This window comes from Nuphar pumila, chromosome 13 (genome assembly GCF_984573655.1).
Source record: "Nuphar pumila chromosome 13, dmNupPumi1.hap1.1, whole genome shotgun sequence".
Classification (NCBI taxonomy): Eukaryota; Viridiplantae; Streptophyta; class Magnoliopsida; order Nymphaeales; family Nymphaeaceae; genus Nuphar; species Nuphar pumila.
The window spans coordinates 4,903,650-4,926,416 of record NC_143261.1 but is presented as its reverse complement, the minus strand read 5'-3'; the positions used below and the strand labels follow the sequence as shown (position 1 = coordinate 4,926,416).

The 22,767-nt window shown below is 35.8% G+C and overlaps 1 protein-coding gene across 1 annotated transcript; it reads left to right on the top strand.

Annotated features, from left to right (window-relative positions):
* Window positions 1–448: 448 nt before the first annotated feature.
* Window positions 449–22,357, top strand: LOC149817590 (pto-interacting protein 1-like). Its single transcript, XM_089984837.1, has 8 exons — window positions 449–693; window positions 2,792–2,937; window positions 4,186–4,436; window positions 4,526–4,652; window positions 18,828–19,101; window positions 21,421–21,553; window positions 21,667–21,753; window positions 21,991–22,357. The coding sequence occupies exons 2-8, from the start codon at window positions 2,844–2,846 to the stop codon at window positions 22,120–22,122; spliced, it is 1,098 nt and encodes a 365-aa protein (XP_089840963.1). The 5' UTR covers window positions 449–693; window positions 2,792–2,843; the 3' UTR covers window positions 22,123–22,357.
* Window positions 22,358–22,767: the final 410 nt, after the last annotated feature.

Genomic DNA, 22,767 nt, shown 5'->3' with positions numbered 1-22,767 from the left:
CTATGATTTAAACGCGATATTTATGTTTTAAACAACTATTTATCATGAAAAAACCATGTATTTTTATTTTTAAATAATTTTTATTAACATTTTATTATAAAAAATGCTTTTTATATTTTTAAATTTATTTATTTTTGCAAAGATTTTGTCAAAAAAATGCAAGATTTATGAAATTTTTTCAATTTCTCTCGAGTTTTTGCCAATAAAAACGTTTGTCACTATGCTTAGGAGTAAATTGCTCATTTCAACAAATAAGTTTAATGAGAATTAAGTCATGGTTGCTTATTTACTTAGGGTAAATTGAGAGGCCGAGGTGTATTTGAAAAACAAGAAAAAACTGTCTGGTATAATATAGATAAGTAGTACGAGTGTGACCCTCATTTGAAAATTGACATTTTTTCTTTTCTTTTTGTTTTTTCTTCTTCTTTTCCATCTCAGTTGCTTTTCTCAGACTGCGAGCTCCCGATTCCGTAGACTTTTCAATCTCTCTCTCTCTCTCACACAGTCTCTGATACGGATCGCACTCGTCATTCTCGCGTCCTTCAGCCGCTGTCAGATCTCCTCTTAAGTAACTCTCTCTCTCTCTCTAGTGAGCAGTGAGCCTCGCTCGTAGTTTCTGTGCCCTAGAATTGTTTTTGCGGGGAAGACTACGAAATCTTCAGGCGTTATTCTTCTTCTTCTCACTATCAGCAGGTCAGACTACGAAAACTTAACTTTTTCATACTCTTTTTTTACATTTTATACTGTCACGAAGATCGATATTCTTCTGTTCTCTCACGAATGATCGTTTCTCGGCACAATTTCGATCGGTTTCGGTTGGTTCTCTTGCGTTTCCTCCGGGGAAATCTTCGATTTTCTTTTCCGCTATGTTTGGCTGTTCGATTTTTACGTTTTTTTGTCGATTTTCTGGTCGATCTTTAAATTTTGTCTTCGTATGAGTGATATTTTCGTGTTTGCGGCTCAAAAATTTGCTTTTTCCTCTTGTTTTTGGGTTTATGCTCGGTTTGAAGGTAGGTCAATGGATAAAATTTCGTTTTTTTGTCATTTTCTTTCGTAATTTACGGCCTTGATTGCTTTAGTGAACTTGTATATTGATTCTCTTTTTAATCGACGAATATCTAGGGTTAAAAGGTTAGGATCGGCTAATTTTTCCGTCATTTCCGTGTTGATATATAGTGTCAACCCGCGCGTGTAAGTGTCCGGATAGAGCTGGAATTTTTAGCCGTGCCTTCTTACTGGTTCAGTTCCAGTAATTTACATCCTGGTTTCTTTTTAATAAGTTTTTTTATCATATTCTAAACCAGAATTTGTATTGAGCTTTTAACCGGAGTGATGTTATATCATTAATCCTTCCTCTTGTTCATCTTTTTCCCGTTCATGTTATCTGAGTAATTTTTTTTTATCCTCTTAATTGATCTTTCGAGCTGTTCATTCTGCAAAGTTTTGGTTGGGTCCTGCGATATGAATAAACCCTGTTCGCTCTTCATTCTTGTTGTGTAAATCGCAGAGCCAGGTTTTGGTTTTCAGTCGTTCGGAATTTGGAGCGTTTTAGTTTGACTGGATCAGTTAATTTCTCTGGTTACGTTTCGTCTGATATTTTTGGCATCCTTTTACTTTCATTTGTTGTGTTATTTTTTCCTTTGGCTGAGTGAAGGATGAGAAACTGAATTTATTGTACATTTGTAAATTATCACGGGTTTAGAATTTAATTCTTCGTTTACTTTTTCTTTTCTTTTCTTTTTAATTGCTCGCAACATATTAATTTTCTTTCGTTCATTTAAAGCTAGTTGCTCTAGTTTACTTTGAAGTTTGAATTCTAACATTCCCTTTTGGAAACGCCTGTTTAGTATTTAATTCTTACAACAACAACAACAACAACAACAACAACGCCTTCATCCCAAAACAATTGGGGATCGGCGATATGAACCAAAAAAGAAAATCATTCTGGGTCTTCCACATGAATCCTTCTCATCCAATCATTTCTATCCAATGCCATGTCCTCAGTGAGGTTCAAAGCATTCATATCCTTTCCTATCATCTCCCTCTAAGTCTTCTTAGGCCTACCCCGACCTCTTTTAACTAATATATTTTCCCATTTTTCCATCCTTCTAACTGGAGCATCATTAGGTCTTCGCCGAATATGTCCAAACCACCGTAAACGATTCTCTCTCATCTTATTTTCAATGGATGCAGCACCTACCTTCTTACGTATCTCCTCGTTCCGAATCTTATCTTTTATTGTATTTTCACACATGCATCTAAGCATACGCATCTCAGCTATACTCATTTTTTGAATATGATGTCTCTTGGCAGCCCAACATTCCGTACCATATAGTAAAGCGAGCCTAATTGTCGTCCTATAAATTAGGCCCGCTTTACTGTATGGTACGGAATGTTGGGCTGCCAAGAGACATCATATTCAAAAAATGAGTGTAGCTGAGATGCGTATGCTTAGATGGATGTGTAGAAATTCTCATATTGGTTCATATTCATAGGGTGTGACTAAGTTTTTATGCTGGCTGTCTCTGGCCTAGCGCAACCCTCCTCCTTTATCCGGGCTTGGGTCCGGCAGTGTATAACTAAACAATTATACACAGGCGGAGTTAGTATTTAATTCTTAGTTTACTTTATTATTTTTTAATCATTCGCAACATATTTTTTTTCATTTTTAAAATTCGCTTCTCTAGTTTACTTTTGAATTCTAGCATGGGATTTTGGAAACCTCTCTCTTTCTCTCTCTCTTGTTTGTGATTGGGGCCCTTCTAAGTAATCATCTGACTTCATGTTTTAGAACTGTTGGCATCTGGAAAAAAGAAAGAAGCTGATTCTTTTGCCACATAAGAATGGGCTGTTTTAGCTGCTGTGAAGATGATCCTATCCTGAAAACAACTGATAGCGGAAGCCCGTTTGCTGCAAACAATATGGGTGGTAATCAGCGTAAGTTGTGTCTTTTACCGAGAAGAATGTGCTACATTTTTGCAGATGTGCAGTGCTTCTTAATAATTTCCTTTTCATGCTTCGTTTGGAAGCCCCACTTTTCCCTTTTATTGTCTGTACATTATTTTGTTTGGCAGTTGGTTTTCCTTTAGGAATTTGTTTCTACACATGGACACTAGTGGTGCAATTTGCCAATTTACTTCTACAGAACTTGCCTGTCATACAAAACACGACTCTTTACATCAAACAGACAATTTATATGGTTCTATCTGGTCCGTTCTTTTGCATTGCTGTACTGTAAGTCTAAGTTTATGCTTAGCATGTTAGAATTGTCTGTCTGAATATAGTTCTGGTAGGTTATAACCTGTCACCCAAAAGGTATTTTTTCAGCACCCAAGCAACAGGTTTAGTCAGCCTTAGTTATGGGTCTTTGCTCTTTATACGTACCCATCAGATGCCAAAGGATTCTGTAATGTAAAATCTCTTCTGCTCCAATATGTTGTCACGGTTGTTGGATTGCAATCACCTGCCTCTTCCCTTGGTTGGCTAGATTGTGGCACAATCTAAGCGTTCCACTCTGTTAAGGTTTGAATAGGAAACAAAAGGTCTATATGCTATCAATAGAGGTAAATGCTCATGAAGGAATAGCATAAGCGTTTGGTGCTGGTCCTTGAATGACTTAGTCACTAGATTGATACTTAAAAAGAGTTGCCATCCTTTGATTACAGCTATAAGAGAAAGCTCTGTCTGTAAACTTCTCAGACAAAGCTTTCTAAAATATCTGGGAACTCCTTTATTGTAGAGAATAGTTCTGTACCCCACGGAACACTTTCTTCCCTCTGCTCCATTCAAGCTTGCTTTATACTGTCTGGTATTTCTGGCCTTCTAGGAAACATCATATACACCTGTTAAATCTAGTTTTCATATCAAACACCCCATGTTAAATGCTCAGTTTGGCAACCTGTGATTACTATTTATCTCACACATCTAGTGGATATGTTTTTTGAAGATATTTGATATCAGCCTTTCGAATGAGTATGCACTAATCTTATATATTTTGTCATCTTTAGGTTAGTATAAATTTTGTTTTGTAATCTAAAAAATATGTCAGTTTCTATTGCTAAATATTCTTGATTAACCATTCTATACTTTTCTTTGGATTTTTTTTTTGTTTTGAACTTTGAATAGTGCTATCATTTACATGTTATGTCTTTTATTGGGGAACTAATTATATGGAAAATTCTGCAGGGAATGATGGAGCTTACCGTCCCACAGAAGCAACTCCTAAGGGTGCACAGACTTTGAAGGTTCAACCCATCTTAGTCGCTGATATTTCAGTGGATGAATTGAAGGAGATAACAGACAACTTTGGTGCTGAGGCCCTAATTGGGGAGGGTTCATATGGCCGAGTATTTTATGGTGTCCTAAAAAGTGATCAAGCTGCAGCTATCAAAAAGTTAGATGCCAGTAAGCAGCCAGACCAAGAATTCCTTGCTCAGGTCAGTTTTCTTGCATTTACTGGATAGTTGAATTGGGAAATAATGTTGATGTGGGTGTTTTATATTAAATTTCTGGAAGCTCTTGACAGGTCTCAATGGTTTCAAGGCTCAAGCATGAAAATTTTGTGGAGCTGGTCGGCTATTGTGTTGATGGAAGCCTTCGTGTTCTTGCATATGAGTTTGCAACCATGGGCTCTCTTCATGATATCCTTCATGGTACTGAATGTTGCAGTCTTGGGTTGATATCAATAATGACTGATGCTGAATGATTTGTTCTCATAGCTTGTTTGTTTTTCTAAAGTAAAAATAATAACCAAGAGTTGAAGACATTTGTTAATGATCCTTGCATATCAGTCCCCATTGAATTAAATCATAAGTTTCCTAACACCAGTTCTGTTCAGTGTATGGATGTTTGTATAACACTTAGTTTTCTTGTACCAGAAACATGCTATGAATTTAACAGCTTTGAATTTTAGTACTCCTGACTTTTTTCTCCACATATTTAATATTCCAAGTAAATTTCAGTTTCTCATGTAGATTTTGCCCATCAATTAGAAGCCAACACCCCTCAAAATTTGTCTGAACTCACAAGGTATTCTAGTTCATGTGTTTATAGTTTAATCAAATTTCCAATTTGTGAATCTGATAATTTCTGAATAGCAAAACACTAAGGGGAAAACGTTTGCAGTGTGAGAAATTCATATGGGTAGATGACTGTATCAGTGTAGTAACAAAATCATGAAGGGCCCTATTAGAGGAACTATGATCTTCGGGCTCATGCTACATGAAACAATAAGTGCCTTAAACCATTCTGCTAGTGGTATTCATTGATGATTTGGTGTTGATTGCCATTAAAATTCCAGTTTATCACAAGTGAATACAGTTGACTGAAGCAAACACAATTTGATAATAGGTTCGGTTTATTGCCCCTTAATGTAATGATGTTACAACTTGATTTACTTCTTCCTCACTTAATATAGTAGAATGATCATTAGCTTGGGAGCATTTTAATCATTATTCTTGAACATAGTCTAATTTTGGAGTTCTAAATTTAGAATTTAATTGTGTCAGTTCATGTAAATGTTCTAGACCTAAATTTTATGGACAAGTGGCTGGATGTGTCAAAGTTGACAATTACTTGGATGCTCATTGGTATCAGATAGCAATGTCCTTTTTACATTCCATGAGAGTGTAACGCTTAAGCAATGAATGAAATATCACAATGTCCTTGCCAAGTGGTCATCTTGGAGTCATCATAGGTACATAATTCAGGTGTAGAATCTGGAGATGTAGATAAGCAGTACCTATCCTAGAAAAAGTCCATATGTCAGTGATTGTCAGATAAATGTTTTGCTATTGTGATTGTCTAAGGAAAAGATTTCACAAGGAAATCTGTTAATGTTGTGAATGTGCTTTGCATTTAACTGAGAAATTTTCTATAGCCATATTTTGTGGAAGGTGGGAATTCAATGGCCTTGCTTGTTGTGGGTACTCAAATTTTCATCCATGGGGTTGCCATGTTTTAAATCTTGACCAAATGGCCCATATTTCTTGCCATCTCTCATTGTCATCTGAAATGAAGTTTCATTTCTTCCAATCTTGGACCTGTAGTAGATTACTATTTGCTTCCCTTGGTTTTTATTTTCATTTGTTCAACAAAAGGTGAAACTTTTATTGATTTAGAATTGTCTGAAAAATCACACAACTATGCTAATGAAAAGAAATGGAGAGATAAGAAAAGAGGGAAAGAAAAATATTTGAATACCTTGGTTTTTATTTTATTTTCTTCAAAAAGGGTAAAACTTTTATTAATTCAGAATTTTCTGACAAGTCACAGAACTGCGGTAATAAAAAGAAATGGAGATAAGAAAAGTGGGAAAGAAAAAAAGAAGTGGAGTTGCTACTCAAAGCCCAGTTTAGCTTGCTTGTTCTGATCTAACTGTGATTCATATTGGGCCAAATAATGTTGGCCCAAGATTACATACCAATTTGGATAAATGTGTGAAATGCCAAGTCATTCACTTCCTCTCTCTTGATGATGTGATCATAGTGATGAATGGAATGCTTGGCTTACTCTAAAATTTTCCATTTTTTCCATATCTAAAATTCTCATTCTCCATTTTTTAGTTGCCCTTTCATTTTATATAGTTAACACGCGTTGTAGCTCTGATTTCTTATGTATTGTTTAGTAATAAATGATCAAGGATATATTGTTGCCTACATAGTTCATATTTAGATTTACTTTGTAAACTGTAGCGTAAGTGCAACATGTGCACACACACACACAAAAAACCATCTTTTACAAAATTCTACTGTTGTATCCACTTTATATGTCATACCCTCTACCTGCACTAATGCCCATGTGACATAGGTGGAAATAAAGGTATATACTATATAGTGTGCAATCTATGATATGTCCAAGGTAAATGAGAGACATTCAGAATTCCTTTTCATGAACTTGTGATGGAAGCAGAATTATCTGGTGAAGAGGAAGGTCATTATCAATCCCGAAAATGTCGATGAATACAAAAATTATGGGTGTGAAAAGTGAAAACATGAGCACCTGGCTGGTTAAGAACATTGAGATCATGCATATTGGACCAGCGTTCAGCTGGATCTTGGACAACATTTAAACAATCAGCACATTCATGAAGAATTTGCATACTAGTATCAATTTCCATGTTACAAAGTATTAAACATCTATCAAATAAAGTGGGTATTATAGTGGTGAGAATGAGATGCAAACACCAGCAATAATGTGGAAGGCATTCATATTGGAGTCAAGAACAAGTATACAATAAATAAACATCTTGTTATTTTTATAATCTCTTTCTATAATGGTGTTTGAAATTATAGAGCCACTGATCAGGATTTTAACATCGTGTGACCAATGTCCCCTTTCTGAGGCTGCTTTGTTAGGTTTACCTTTTGAGTGGAGATTGCACGGCAAGTGTGGGAAAAGCTGGTACAAGGTTATGAACAAGAAAACAGTCTGTTGTAGGGTTTTTTTCTTAGAGTGAAAAAGTAAAGTATTTAAGATGTCTGTACACAAGAAATTGTTAGAAAACAACGGGTTCGATAATGAACCCATAAATGCACACTTAAGGTGCAAATACACAAAGGGGCAACCAAAAGCAAATAAAGTGCTAAACCCATAAACCCACAAAGGGGTTAAGCCAAAAGGCTAAAAGAATATTTCTTTATTATGAGAAATAGGGTAAAAAAACCTTTTACAATGGAGCTAAAGCTCCTTCAAGAATATAAGAAATACAAGGGGAAGTCCCCTATTTATTACCCCCAAGAGAAGCAAGGAGGGGCTCCTCTTATAGACGTTGGAGACCCTCCAACGTCTCTAAGAGTGAGCCCCTCATTGTACTTTGAGAAGTACGAACATAAAAAATAAAAATAAATAAAAAATAATAAGGATTACAATCATATTTGTTAGATAGAATATGCGTAAAATTAAGTGAAATGACTAAACTACCCCTACGGCTAATAATAGAGAAATATATATTTTATGTATATAATTAGGTAGATACATATACATATATACCATATATGTATATGTATCAACCTTTTTATATATATAATATATATATGATTACAATGATTGAAGAATACATTTTAACATAAATGTGTTTGAAACACATCACTGCAGAATAACGAATGGGACTGCGGCAGTTGTCTCAGCATTCGATTAATGAAGAGAAGTACTGTGGGTGTGGGATTGCCACATGAAGGATTATTTCTATGCTATGACTAGCACAAAGTAATCACTCCAAAACACTAAAACATAATCTGGTATTTTCCAATCAGTCACATTTAAATGACAGTGGATGATGTTTCACCCCGAAAAGCATCATTGGCATGAATGAAGAAAGGAGGTTTTACTTGGTGGATTCTTGAATAAATGGCCTTATTTTTGCTAGGTCCATTTTTCTAAGTGTAGGATGACAATTTTGGCTGTGTATTTGGAGCAAATTATGTTCCCTACTGCTTGGACAGTAGGATGTTTGGTTTTCCTGAATTGGTTGGACAAATAAAAAGGCAGGGCAGTTGCACTTCCATGATACAAGTTTGTGCAAAACATATGTTCATTGATAAACTAAAAGTGAAGAATATAAGGCGATGAAATATCCCTGAATGGCCATCTGAAAGGGAAAAGAACAATAAAGTTGAAAATAAAGCTAACTGTAAACATTTTGTTAGGCATTGATGAAGTTTCCAACTTGCAACCACAAGGACTTAAAACAATATGTGCAAGGATATGAACATGTAATTGTGTTACATTGATGGTTTGCAGGTACAGAACATGACACATTTTAGAACAGACATGAATCCATTATAACTAGGAAATAAGAATGTGACCTTTGTGTGTGTGTTCATGCCAGTGTTGTCGGTATCGTATCATATATAATACGATATATCGTAGTATCGATGGGGGAACTGATGTGATTTAAGTAGTAAATCATATTCGATACAATTAGCGTACCGATACGATATGTATCGTACGATACAAGGGTGCATCATATAATATACTTCGTATCATCGAGTCAGCCTGTGTTTTTTTTTACTTTTCTGGTGCTGGAAAAGTGGTGACCGGCCACTTATAGGGTTATTTTTTAGCTCCCAAGGGTAATTTTAACCTTGTTTTTTCATGTTCTCCCTCCCCAAACCCCTTTTATAAGCCTACCCACCATATTTTGAGATCAAATCTACCCTATAAATTTGGGTTTTTGCTAGATCTGAGCCCTAGAAGTGTGATTTGCCTCAAATCTCACACATTTCCGTCCTACCCAACCTTTTTTTGCTCTAACCTTTAAATCTCACATATTTCTATCCTACACCACCCTAAAAATTAGAGATTGTGCTAGATCTGAGCCATAGTGGCCTGATTTATCTTAATCCACCCATTTCCATCATACACATTTTTGGTCCCTCTAACCCTCAAATATGAACTCTAAAGGGTTTGATTCAACGTATCTGGAGCATGGCTACATCAAGAGACCCAACATGGGGATCATTGTACACCTGTTTATGAAGGAAATAGGATGTTGAACCGATACAACTATTGTATGAGGCAAATTCATTGAGGCATTTCAAGGATGAAGCATCATTTAGCTGAAACAAGGAAAGATACAACCACGTGTACTTTTTTGAATTTGCCAGATGTTGAGAAATGACAGATGAATGGCTTTTAAAGAAATCTCAGAGGTAGAGGCAGAAAAAATAATAGGAGTACGACATAAACTGGGTACTACGATATGTCCCAACCTTGGGAAGAACCAGAAATGCCACCTAAGGCGTATGGGGAAGCAATTGACAGAGTGACTGGCCCACTAAAGAGGAGTTGGAGTTTTTACGACATCATAAGGGTGGTGGTGGTGGTGGGCACAAGCAACAGTGGTACTGAACGTGCACCATCTTCTGGTGGACCTAGTGATAGTATTAAGGAAAGGAGGGGAGGAGATAGGAGATTTATGAGTCTAGGACATGGGATTGGTACTTATTTCTCACCTAGGGCATCCCCTGGAGCCCAACCAGATATATGTTCTGGCATGACTTCCATGCAAATGATTGAGCAGACAAATCTAACAATTAAGTGCTTTTCTATGAGACTTGTATACCATTCAACGCTGCAAACTTGGATCATTTTCAGACTATGGATGATGCAATAGCCAGTATAGGAGCTGATTACAAGATACCTCTTATTATCCATTGAGGGCTGGATTTTGAAGCAAAAGTGATGTGATGAGTTCAGAGGCTGCACCATCATGGCAAATGGGTGAATGGACAAGCAATAAAGAAATTATATTTTTAAAATTTGTGATTTTTAAAGAGGTGGTGGAAAATGTTAAGCTTTTGAAAATGTTGTTCAATTCATTACTGATAATGCAACAAACTTCAAAGTTGTTGGATTAATGTTGTAGGAGGAACATAAATGCTTTGTTTGGTGTCCATGTGCAGCGCATTGCATTGATCTCATGTTTGAAGATATTGAGATTGAGGGCATTTTTGAGTGCATTGAGATGTTTAAAACAACAACAACAACAACAACAACTACGCCTTCATCCCAAAACAATTGGGGTCGGCGATATGAACCAAAAAAGAAAATCATTCTGGGTCTTCCACATGAATCCTTTTCCTCCAATCATTTCTATCCAATGTCATGTCCTCGGTGAGGTTCAAAGCATTCATATCCTTTCTTATAATTTCCATCCAAGTCTTCTTAGGCCTACCCCGACCTCTTTTAACTAATATATTTTTCCATTTCTCCATCCTTCTAACTGGAGCATCATTAGGCCTTCGCCGAATATGTCCAAACCACCGTAAACGATTCTCTCTCATCTTATTTTCAATGGGTGCAACGCCTACCTTCTTACGTATCTCCTCGTTTCGAATCTTATCTTTTATTGTATTTCCACACATCCATCTCAGCATAAGCATCTCAGCTACACTCATTTTTTGAATATGATGTCTCTTGGCAGCCCAACATTCCGTACCATATAGTAAAGCGGGCCTAATAGTCATCCTATAAAACTTTCCCTTCAACCGCAATGGCATTCTACGATCACACAACACTCCAGTTGCACTTTTCCATTTCATCCAACCAACCTTTATCCTATGATTTACATCTCCATCAATTTCTCCATACTTTTGAATGATAGATCCCAAATATTTGAAACAATCATCCACCAGTATTTCTTGCTCACCAAGCTTCACTACACTCCCATCACTACTTCGTAGCTTACTAAACCGACATTCTATGTATTCTGTCTTACTCTTACTCAACTTAAAACCTCTTGCTTCCAATGTTTGTCTCCGTAATTCTAACTTAGCATTAACCCCAACTCTAGACTCATCAATCAAAACAATATCATCAGCAAACAACATACACCACGACACATTTTCTTGAATTGATCTCGTAAGCTCATCCATCACTATAGCAAATAGGAAAGGGCTGAGTTGTTTAAAAAAGTAACAAAATTCATTTATAATCATTTGGCCATCCTAAACTTGATGATGAAGTTTACCAAGGGAGCTGAGTTGATCCGCCCTGCATTAACAAGGTTTGCTATGAATGTTTTGATTGTTCAGAGCCTTGTTAAGTTGTTATTTATCAAAATGAATTAAAGCAAATGTTTGTTACAGGTGAGTGGTTTGCAATGAGGACTGCCCAGAAACCTATTCGGGTTAAGATTAGAGTTGTCAGTCGAGGAAGTGAGAGCGGGAAGTGAGACACTTCAAAATTTTAGGAAGTGGGAAGCACATAACGACTTAGAAGTGAACTAGAAATTGTCTCGAAAGCGAACTAGTAGTGTTCTACAAAGCTAACCGAAAGCGAGGGGAAAACGAAAAAAGAAGGAAAAAGAAGAAAAAAAATAAAAAAGAAAGGGAAGCGGCTTCCCATTTAATTATGGTGCTTCCCAATGCATTTTGGAAGCGCCACATTTTGCGCTTTCGAAATGTGCTTTGGGAAAGCGTGCTTCCTCGGGTCCTATGGCGCTTCTAGTAACCTTGGTTAAGATCAAGGTTATTAAACTAGAAAACAGAAGTGAAAAACAATTCGGGAAGCGAAAATGAAAAGCGATACATTTTAAATAGGAAGCGAGGAATAAAAAACAATGTTATAATTGAATAGGATCGAACTAGAACGCGAATAAAAACTAAAATAAAAGTGACTATTCTTAAATTTCATGATTTGTAATGTAAGAATTAAATTTTTAACAAAATCTAAAAATGATGATTGCCAATTTAGATAAAGCACAGAAGTGAGGAAACACATAAAAAACATGAAATATATTTAATTATGTACTTTTATGTTGCAAGGATTTTCTCTCATGATATATATTTTTTTTGTTGGTTTAGATCAATGGTGGAATAGGTTTAGTGAAGATCCTCCTTCATTATCTAGGTTTGCACAACATATATTGAGTTAGGGATGCAGTGCAAGTGGATGTGAGAAAAATTGATTTTTTTTAGCGCATCCTTACAAAGAAAAAAAATAGATTAGAGCACTCTCAATTAAATGATCTTGTATTTGTTACCTACTACATGAGATTGAAGCAAAGGTAACATTAAGATATATGTTAGTGGATCCACTTTAATACAACTTGTATTCTAATTAATATTTGAATATTGCAAACAAATACAAAAAGAATCGAGAAGATGCTAAAGGAGCAACTACTATCCCATTAGTATTGATAACCTTGATATATTAGATGAGTGGGTTGAAGAAGAGCCTGGTGTCTTGGATGATGATGAGGATTGTTAGAAAGTATGCGGAAATAAATTACAAGAATGCATAATGCATTCATAAGGTCTAACATTGGACAAACACAACCCCATAATGGGGAATAATACAATGGTCCACTAAGGGACACCATAAGAAGCCTACGAAGAGGCATAAGTTACATAAACTTTATTGAATGAGGGCCTAAAAGGCCATGACTTACATGGGGGAATACCCCTCCATTTATACACAAAGGAGTGAGAGAAAGAGTGAGAGAGAGAGGACATTGGGAGGCCCAAAAGGGGACTCGTTGGGCCCCCAACGGTCACATTTGTGACCGTTGGGGGTCCAACGACTCCTTTGGTTGGGACCCCTAATGCAATGCATTAAATGCATTTTACAATAAATGAAAAATAAAAAGAAAAAAGAAAATGTAAAATAAAATACATGTAAAAAGATGTAAAAAGACTAAAATGCCCTTAATGGGCAAAATTACAAAAACACCCTTTATCGAGTATGATGAGATGTGTGTGTATATATATATATATATATATATATATATATATATATATATATATTTTAACAACCCCCTCAAACTTTGCATGGGGATAACGAGAAGTTTGAAGATAAAAAATGAGGGTTCCAAGTCTTCAATGGAAGTCATCAACATTATAGCACATGAAAGAACTTTGCATTTGTCAACCTTTAGCTGTCTTCCCCAATTTCCTTTCATGATGTATCATAGATGCTTCATTCATCCCATCTTGAAGATCCGGTGGAACAAGCCAAAAGAACTCTAAGTAAAAAGTATCTTTGTATCTTAATCAAATAAGAGATATCAAAAATGGATAATAGACCATAACATTGATTAAGAAGGACAATGATTTAAAAGATAATTTATGCATTTTGATTGAGTATTTATGTAAAACACGAATTAACCTTAAACATTGATAAAACACACTAAGTTCTTGAAGAGAGATAAGTGCACAAAGGCCATACTAAGAACATTTGAACAAAAATATCTCCAAGAACCATGTAAAAATGTCTTCAAAGATGTGCACTTCAAGCACCAACACCACAAAGGAATACGTGTGCAAAGATACACCAAGAACACTTGAATAAAAGTACCCAAAGGTACAAAGGGGACACCCACAAATGCAAAAGATTGAATCTCTTAGAATAGGTGAGCACTAAGGCTCCCAAAAACATTCTTACAAAGGGTTTTATTAATATTTGGAAGTAAGGAGTGTGCACGGAGATCACTCACAAGTGCACAAAGACACACAAAATATGAGATTTGTATTAAGATCAAGTAAAAATTTTCATGTATTAGAAATATATCTAAGAAGACAATGTTCACACAAGAACAAAATTGCTCCCAAGGGAATGTGTATAAGAGCATACGAAAGAAAGCATGTTTAACACACATAGATCAACAATAGGGAAACATTTTATCAACAAAAGATGAGTTAATGGTTTCTCTCATATCTTAGAGAGAAGAAATTCTATGCCAAACAAATGCCATATGTGAACTTGCAAGGACATGATCTAATTAAAAAAACATCCACCCAAGAGTCAAGAATGAATATTATTTGAGTAGAGAACCTTACACATTGAGGAATTTCTCACTCAAATATTTACAAATGCAAAAACTCACTAGGTGGCCGAAAATCATAAGCACTTAATATGCAAAATATTTGAATTCCCTTATAGGTTAAATGCCAAGATGTAAAATTGATTTTCAAATATGGATATCAATGATATGATCCTTTTATCCATAAATATTTTTTTTTGCAAGTAGTAAGGATTAAGAAAAACTCATTTAGAGGGAAATCTCATATGATATATGAGGATCAAAAGTAAATTAATAATGAAATTTTGTAAATTTCAACAATCGTTTATCCACTACAAGCAACCACCTCATTAGTCCTCCAAAACCAATAAATCAAGTGTATAAACTACTAGAACTAAAACATAAACATAATGCCAACATGGACTAAAAACATCTCTGTCTACATAAAATGACACTCAAAATCAAGCATGTTTAGCTATTAGAACAAGAGTATCAAGCCAACCATGAGCTAAAACACATACGAAGGTGTGACAAAACATCTCTTGTCTACATAAAATGACACTTGAAATGAGTGAAAGAAGCCAACTATGGGCATACATCTCAGCGACTAGAACAAGGACACAAATGCCAACATGGACTAAAAATCACACACAATGATGTGACTCAACGTGCCTTGTCTACATATAATGACACTCAAAACAAGTGTGTTCAACTACTACAACAAAGCCAACAAAGGGCTACCAACACACACAAATGTGTTAAAAATATGTCTTGTCTACATATAATGACACTTAGATAAGAAGTATAAAAGGAGAAGACTTTTGAGGCTATAAGACTTGTAATGACGAACATTTAACAAATAAAACATTAATATACCTTAAAACATTTAAGGTTTCAAACTTCATACATCCATCACAGGTATACATAATTAAGAGCATTCATAAAATCAATGGCCAAAAAGAAAACGAGTGACACACTCACAATTAGAGATCACATAACAAGTCATTTTAGAGTCAAACTACAAATTGACAATCTAAAATGACATAACACGAGGTGCACATAACTCACCTCAACAAACATCTCTAATATCACAATAACAAGGCCATATAAATGATGCATTAAATAATAACCTGTAATGGATAAATATAAATGCCATAAAAAGGCAATCAATTTCCAAATAGGTGATTTTATAAAGAGGGTCTATTTGAAAAAATCAAATCAAAGGTCCAATATAATCAATCACAACAATATGCTTTATAACAACGATTATGCATAAACACGAATTATGCTTTATCATGATCAATTCTTTAAAGAAGTTATTTTATACCAAAAAGGTTTATTATGCAACAGATACAACATGAAATATTAAGCAACATCATGTGCAAGAACTGATTTGGAATAATCCAAGAGTCAAATCAAACCTTAACTACTCATTTAAAAGTATCTTCAACAAGATACCAAGAACAATATTACAATATTCTTGAAAACAAATGTGAGCACACACGCACAACAAGAACACTTGTGCACAAAGAGCACAATACAAACTCGCAAATGCGAACCCAAAAGTCATAAGTTTCACTAAAAGAGCTTGGGCTATAATCCCTCAAGCTTTAACCATGATAGATATAAAGGGAAATTATATGCACACCAAATGATAATAGATGCAATTTTTATGTAATATAAGATGTCGAATGACAATATAACAAATTTAGTTTAATATGGGCATTCTTTAATAGATGCGGTAAAATTTGGAAAAACTCATGCGGAAAGATTCACACAAAAAGAACAAGTTTGTAAAACTTGCAATATTAGTAGAAAATCCAAAAGTAAAGGACCAAACTTGTAGAAAGAATTTGACTTCTACAATTAGACCTTCAAATGCCCACAACAAAACTTCCCAAAAGAACAATCCTTTTAAGACCGAAACTTTGAAGGATTTTCACAAGAACAAACACTCTTCTTACAAGAACTGAGGAAGTCTCACACATAGTATTCACCAATAAGAATCACACAACACTCAAAAACGAGTATGTAAAGCAAAGAAGAAAGGAAAAAACTTAACTCCAAATGGAAGAAATCCATACTTCAAGAGTTACTAGAGGTATTCATACATCACTACATGAGGAATCTCTAATTACAAAAAAATGCACTAAGACGTGATTTGAAATCATTTTTGAGATTCTTAAAAAAAACATCACTACTCATAATATATGATAGCAAGTGTGTAGAAAAGGATGTGAATTATCACAGGCTTTTATATGTTAAAGAACTTCAATCTCAACTCATCTTTCTTTAAAAACTTCCCGCACATATATAATTCATGCTTTTAAGCAAACATGCAAGAGATAACTTTAAAGTACCAAAGTTATTTGATAAAAATTTAAATTCAAGGAGTCAAAGATGTCCATCAATACAAAGCTTTTAAATCATATGTAAGATTTGAAAAACAACAATAAAATCACAAAGACTCCTAAAACCATACACACGAGTTCAAGATTGACATCAACTTATGCTTGAAAGATAAGCACGATTAACGACCCTATTAAAAGGAAGTTTTAAGCAATGACAAACAAGTTCACTGATTTAACTAATTATCTTTTAAGAGATTTTAAAAATATATCAAATGTGATATACACAAAAGCAAAGGCTCAATGAAGAACCGAATAACACAAGTACTAAAAAACAAAACACACATACATATAGATTATTAAGGAAGTAGATATTTCTTTATAATGCATGATACTAAACGAAAAAGAATACATACCAAATAACTTTAAGAAAGAAAAGAGCGAGAACAAAAAAACTTCACCATTTTTCTTAATATTTCTTGAATAACACACTTCCCGATGCACCGAAGAGCAACTGAGTCACAACCTTGCTCTGATACCATGTTAGAAAGTATGCGTAAATGAATTACAAGAATGCATAATGCATTCATAAGGTCCAACATTGGACAAACACAACCCCATAATGGGGAATAACACGATGGTCCACTAAGGGACACCACAAGACGCCTACGAAGAGGCATAAGTTACATAAACTTTATTGAATGAGGGCCTAAAAGGCCATGACTTACATGGGGGAATACCCCTCTATTTATACACAAAGGAGTGAGAGAGAGAGGACATTGGGAGGCCCAAAAGGGGACTCGTTGGGCCCCCAACGGTCACATTTGTGACCGTTGGGGGTCCAACAACTCCTTTGGTTGGGACCCCCAATGCAATGCATTAAATGCATTTTACAATAAATGAAAAATAAAAAGAAAAAAGAAAATGTAAAATAAAATGCATGTAAAAGACTAAAATGCCCCTAATGGGCAGAATTACAAGAATACCCTTTATCGGGTATATATATATATATTAACAGAGGATTGGAGGCACTTAGAGGCTGAGATGGAGGCTTGGTAGATGATGTCAATGATTATGCTGGCCCAAAGATGAATGTGGATAAAGGAGGAGAAGAAGACAACTAAGAAGAAAATCCATCATTTGAATATCGTTTTCATTATGATTGATAGATTATGATGCTTCTTCTTTTGTTTTGTTATGTAATATATAACTTTGATATCAATAATCAAACATTCGTGACTTGTGACTTTTGTTAAATGTTTGTTAGGAGCGTTATCAGTCTCATATTCAATGTTTTACTAGTGCATGTTTATGTTTAGTTACTCATAATTCATATATTCATGTTTTTTTTTCTATTGCATTCTATAATTTTTTTCTGATTTTTTAATTTTTTTGGAGTTTTGTCTCTTTTTTTGTATTTTTTTAGATTTGTGTGGTTTTTAATTCAAAATTTTTACCGTATCATCCGATACGATATGGTACAATATACCCGTATCTGAGGCTCATGTGATACGGGTTCCGATATGCTATTTACAACATTGGTTCATGCACAAAATGCTAAAAATATTCTAGGGAAATTGCCATCAGTCTGTAGATAACAGTTTCAATGCATTATGATCAACAAATCTAACTTAAAGTTGAATTGCATAGATGAAGAATTAGTTCACAGAAATAAACATCTATCATGAGTCAGGATGAATTTGGATATTGTGGTATTGATCATGTTCAACACAGCTGTGACTGTATCCACCATGTGTGATAAAGTGTTCATTTACGTCAAAACGAGACACAGGAGCAAATAGGACCTGTGAGCATCAAATTGTGGAGAATGTAAATACTGTTTCCATGTTTTTTTTTATTGTGGCCTTATAGTTAAAGTTGTGGAGATTGAAGAAGGAATTTGTATAAATGATACAGTCCAGATTACTTCTCTTACAGGTCTCCTTTCATTTCTGTTGATCCTACACAAGAAATGATCCATTCATGCCTTGTCTTATTAGTTCTCCTTTCTAATATCCTATAGGAGAAACTTTTCACTAGTAAAAGGATGTGCTTTTTTCTCTAGATATGAGAACACAAATGCAAGGAATATTCTATGAACTTTTGATCTGTGTAACTTGGATGACAGAAGCATCATGTTAGTCATTATATGGCATTCTGATTCCTTTCATTCATTGTCATGAATGTGTTGGATATAGGACATGAATTTTGATACGTAGTATGAATGCATGGTGTAGGACGTAAGGGTGTCAAAGGAGCTCAACCAGGTCCAGTTTTAAGTTGGGCCCAGCGAGTGAAAATTGCTGTAGGTGCTGCAAAAGGGCTTGAATATTTACATGAAAAAGCACAGCCTCACATTATCCATCGTGACATAAAATCCAGCAATGTTCTGTTGTTTGACGATTATACAGCTAAGATAGCTGATTTTGACCTATCAAATCAATCGCCTGATAATGCGGCAAGGCTTCATTCAACTCGTGTGTTGGGAACTTTTGGATATCATGCTCCAGAGTAAGTTCTTTTCTGATTAAGATTTCTGTATAAAATGTTAAATGAAATGTCCAGCATATTTGTGTTTGAGAAGTTATTTATGGTAATACATGATAGTCATATAATTCATTTCTTTATTAGGTAAATAGGTTTCAGCTTCAAGGTTTTCATTATTAATGGTATGCAAACATCTATTGGGTTCTCTTCTAAAGAGTTTTTTTTTTCCTTAACTGATCTAACATTTGGCTATGTTTACTTTCATCAAATAAAAACCTTATTATAGGCTTTTAATTACTCTCAGTCATTCTACCCATGAAAATTGTCGTCCACATTGTCTGTTAATGATTCAGTTATCTTCATATATATTTGATGCATTAGAATTTTTTTTTTTGGCCTTTACTCATGTCACCTATGAAACAATTTGATCGACAGCATTCTAGAATTAGGAAGTTCAAATAGATGGTTTATGTATAACTGGGCTTTGGCTTAGAGGAAGCCAGAGTACAAATATTTCTGTAAAAGGGCCTTTACTTTAGCAAGATATTCAACAATACTACAAAGATGACAACAGCTGGAAAATGATATAAATAAGGAAACATTTGGTGCAGCCATAAAACCTTTGAGAAACCAATTTGGTCTCATGGCTTTCTGCTGCCTGGAGGCCCTCTGTGGTGCTGCTTTTCCTGCCTTTATAGGGTAGACAGAGTTAATCATAAGGCTCTTGAATAATTTATTTTGTTGGATTAAAATAATATTTTTTTGTTAGGTGAATTCAAATAAGATTCAATTCACTAATTTGTGCATTGTGTATAAGTGTCTTTAGGTGTGCATCTTGCTTCTTGGATAGTGTAATGTAATCTTGATTGCCTTCTACTGTCAGCTAGTGCGGGTCTGTGTCACATGGAGCCTTAGCATGCATGTCCGATATCAACACTACAAAGCATTGATGGGGACGCAAGGCACACAATGACACTTCATAGACATAGTTGAACCTGTGTCCTCATCTGGGCCAGGCCGGCTTAGCTTGTCCCCTTGTTGGAAGAAGCTGGCAGCCTGTGGCCCGACCCAAGTGAGCTGGGCCTGGGCCAGGGTGTTGAGCATCGGCCCAGCCTATCCAAGTGGACAGGCTGCTTTGACCAGGCCACGACCTTTTGATGGGCTATCCTGACCTGTTGTGCAGCCCTAGCTGCCAACATGTTAAAAACTTGAAATGTGTGGAATTGAGTGAGCAAATAATTGGCAACATTAAGAGCATGTCCTTGTCCTTTGCCGCATGGTGTTGCTTACAATATTAGGCTCCTAGTTTGTCTGTCTATATTAAGTCCAAAGCAAGTCAGGAGAGATGGGCCAAGAAATTCAGATAATAAGTGAAGTGACTTTTGCTTGGTATGTATTGCATCTTTTATGGACCTGAATAATGTAATGTAGCCGGTCTTTGGCATTCAAGGAATGGTAACTTTGAATCAAGTTCTCATGAGCTGGTGGTGGCTGCTGGTTAGGATAAGCTGCTGATCTTCAATGGGCCTGGATAAACAGTGGGAGTAATGGGTCATGGTCATGAAAGGGTGGTTGCAAATTCTTGATTTTACTTGAAACAGACTGCTGGAAATACATTATTTTATCTTGTACACCTTGAATCCGACGGGTGGGTAGAGCTTAGAAGGATGAAACATCACTTCTGATGGTAAAAGATGTAATCTAACTTTTTGCCATCAGCAATCTTAGGAGGGAGGGACATGTTTCTTGCATATGAATCCTCTGTTGCAAAGAGTATGAATCAGGTTTCTTGCAATTTAGTTAGCCGATAATGTTCTTTTTTTGGAGGAAAGCCTACCAACAATGTTCTGTGACCATATTAATGTATAAAAAATGGATACTGGTGATTCATCAGGTCCTCTGTAAAGTTTCCCTTGAATATGACTAGCCGTGTATGATTTGAGATATGATTCTTGATCTGCTGTCTTTTGGTCCTATTAATATGCAAAATTATAGTAAATTCAATGTTTTATTCTACTAACCATTTTATGACATCAAGGTTTCAAAATGAAGACACCTTCATTCTAGTTGGTCTTGCTCTTGAACTTGACCCCTGCTTGGCCTGGATGCTTGCAGTGGTTTAGTTTGAATTTGGTCTAAACATTGCATATCATTAAAAAAAAATTTAAACTTCACCTTTCTGTTTTTTTCCGTGCTCGAAGTGCTCTTGGTGGCAAATTGTATTTTTTCTTTTGACAGCATATGATCTTCTAGTGATAGATGGTTTGGCTACAATATGTTTCTGTTATCAATGTGTTGTTTCTTGGCCATATGTCCGAGCTGAGTCCTGTTTGTTAATTGCAGATATGCTATGACTGGGCAGCTGAGCTCAAAAAGTGATGTTTACAGCTTTGGTGTTGTCCTTCTGGAGCTCTTGACAGGTCGCAAGCCTGTTGATCACACACTCCCAAGGGGACAACAGAGTCTCGTGACATGGGTAACGATCGTCTCTCAACCATGTGCATGAATCTTTTGGTTGGTTGCTTGCTTTGTACTGTATGTGCTTGCGTGTGTTTGCTTACCGTTGTATATTTGTTATATTCTCTTCAGGCAACACCGAGACTGAGTGAAGACAAGGTCAGACAATGTGTGGACCCTCGGCTGGGAGGGGACTACCCTCCTAAAGCAGTAGCAAAGGTTTTACCCTTTTCTCTCATCTCTTGTAGGTTGATGCATTATCATATGACTCCAATGTGGTGACCTCCCAATTAGCTTTTGTGCCCAAATTCCTTTAACTATTTGTGTAAAGCATAAAACCAAGTCGCAACCCGGTAGCCCTCAAACCGGTTGTTGCATTTAGTCATAAATCTAATACATTTTGGTATTCGAAATTAGTGCTCTGGTTAATAGTTGTATAATTTTTTGTGCAAGCAGATGGCTGCAGTAGCTGCTTTGTGTGTGCAATATGAAGCAGACTTTCGGCCAAACATGAGCATTGTTGTAAAGGCTCTTCAACCTCTGCTAAATGCACGTCCTGTGCCAACTGGTGAAGCTCCAAGCTTGTGAATTATCCCTCTACCTCTTGCCTGATTTCTGCTCCTGTCCAGCCAATATTAGCATCGAGTTTGTCGATAATCGAGTGATTGTAGATTAATGTATCATTCTGCAAACTTCATAATCTGTTCTTTTTCTTTTTTGAGAAAAAATGGAAGACCCTTGTGAGTTTAAAGTTTGTCATTGTGCAAACTGAGACAGATTGTGCCATTGACTGCGTTTGAAGACAGATTTGGAGGTATGTGCATACGAGGGGGTATGGGCAACAGTATGATCGATCCATGCACTCACCATACTGCATATTCTGAGTGGTGACCGTTTCTTGTATTCATTGATGTTTGACGTTCATGAAACCAGCACACCTGTTTGATCCAAAGGCAGTGGATGCTTGACCAGGCATATCTAACGGCCATAATAGCTATTAAGGTCATAATATCACATCCATATGGATGCCACCAAAGCCTTAAGGAATTCTTGGTCAATCAGACATCGCCAGTGTCGAAGACCATATATTTTATAAAGTGGAAGTCCCATTAGTGCTTGTTGTAGGGGCATGTATGATGCAGGTGCCAGACCGACTTTCTACCATTTACCCTGATGAGTTCTAGATAGGCGGTTATGGTTTGAGGTCTCCAAATTCAAATTCAATTGAAAATT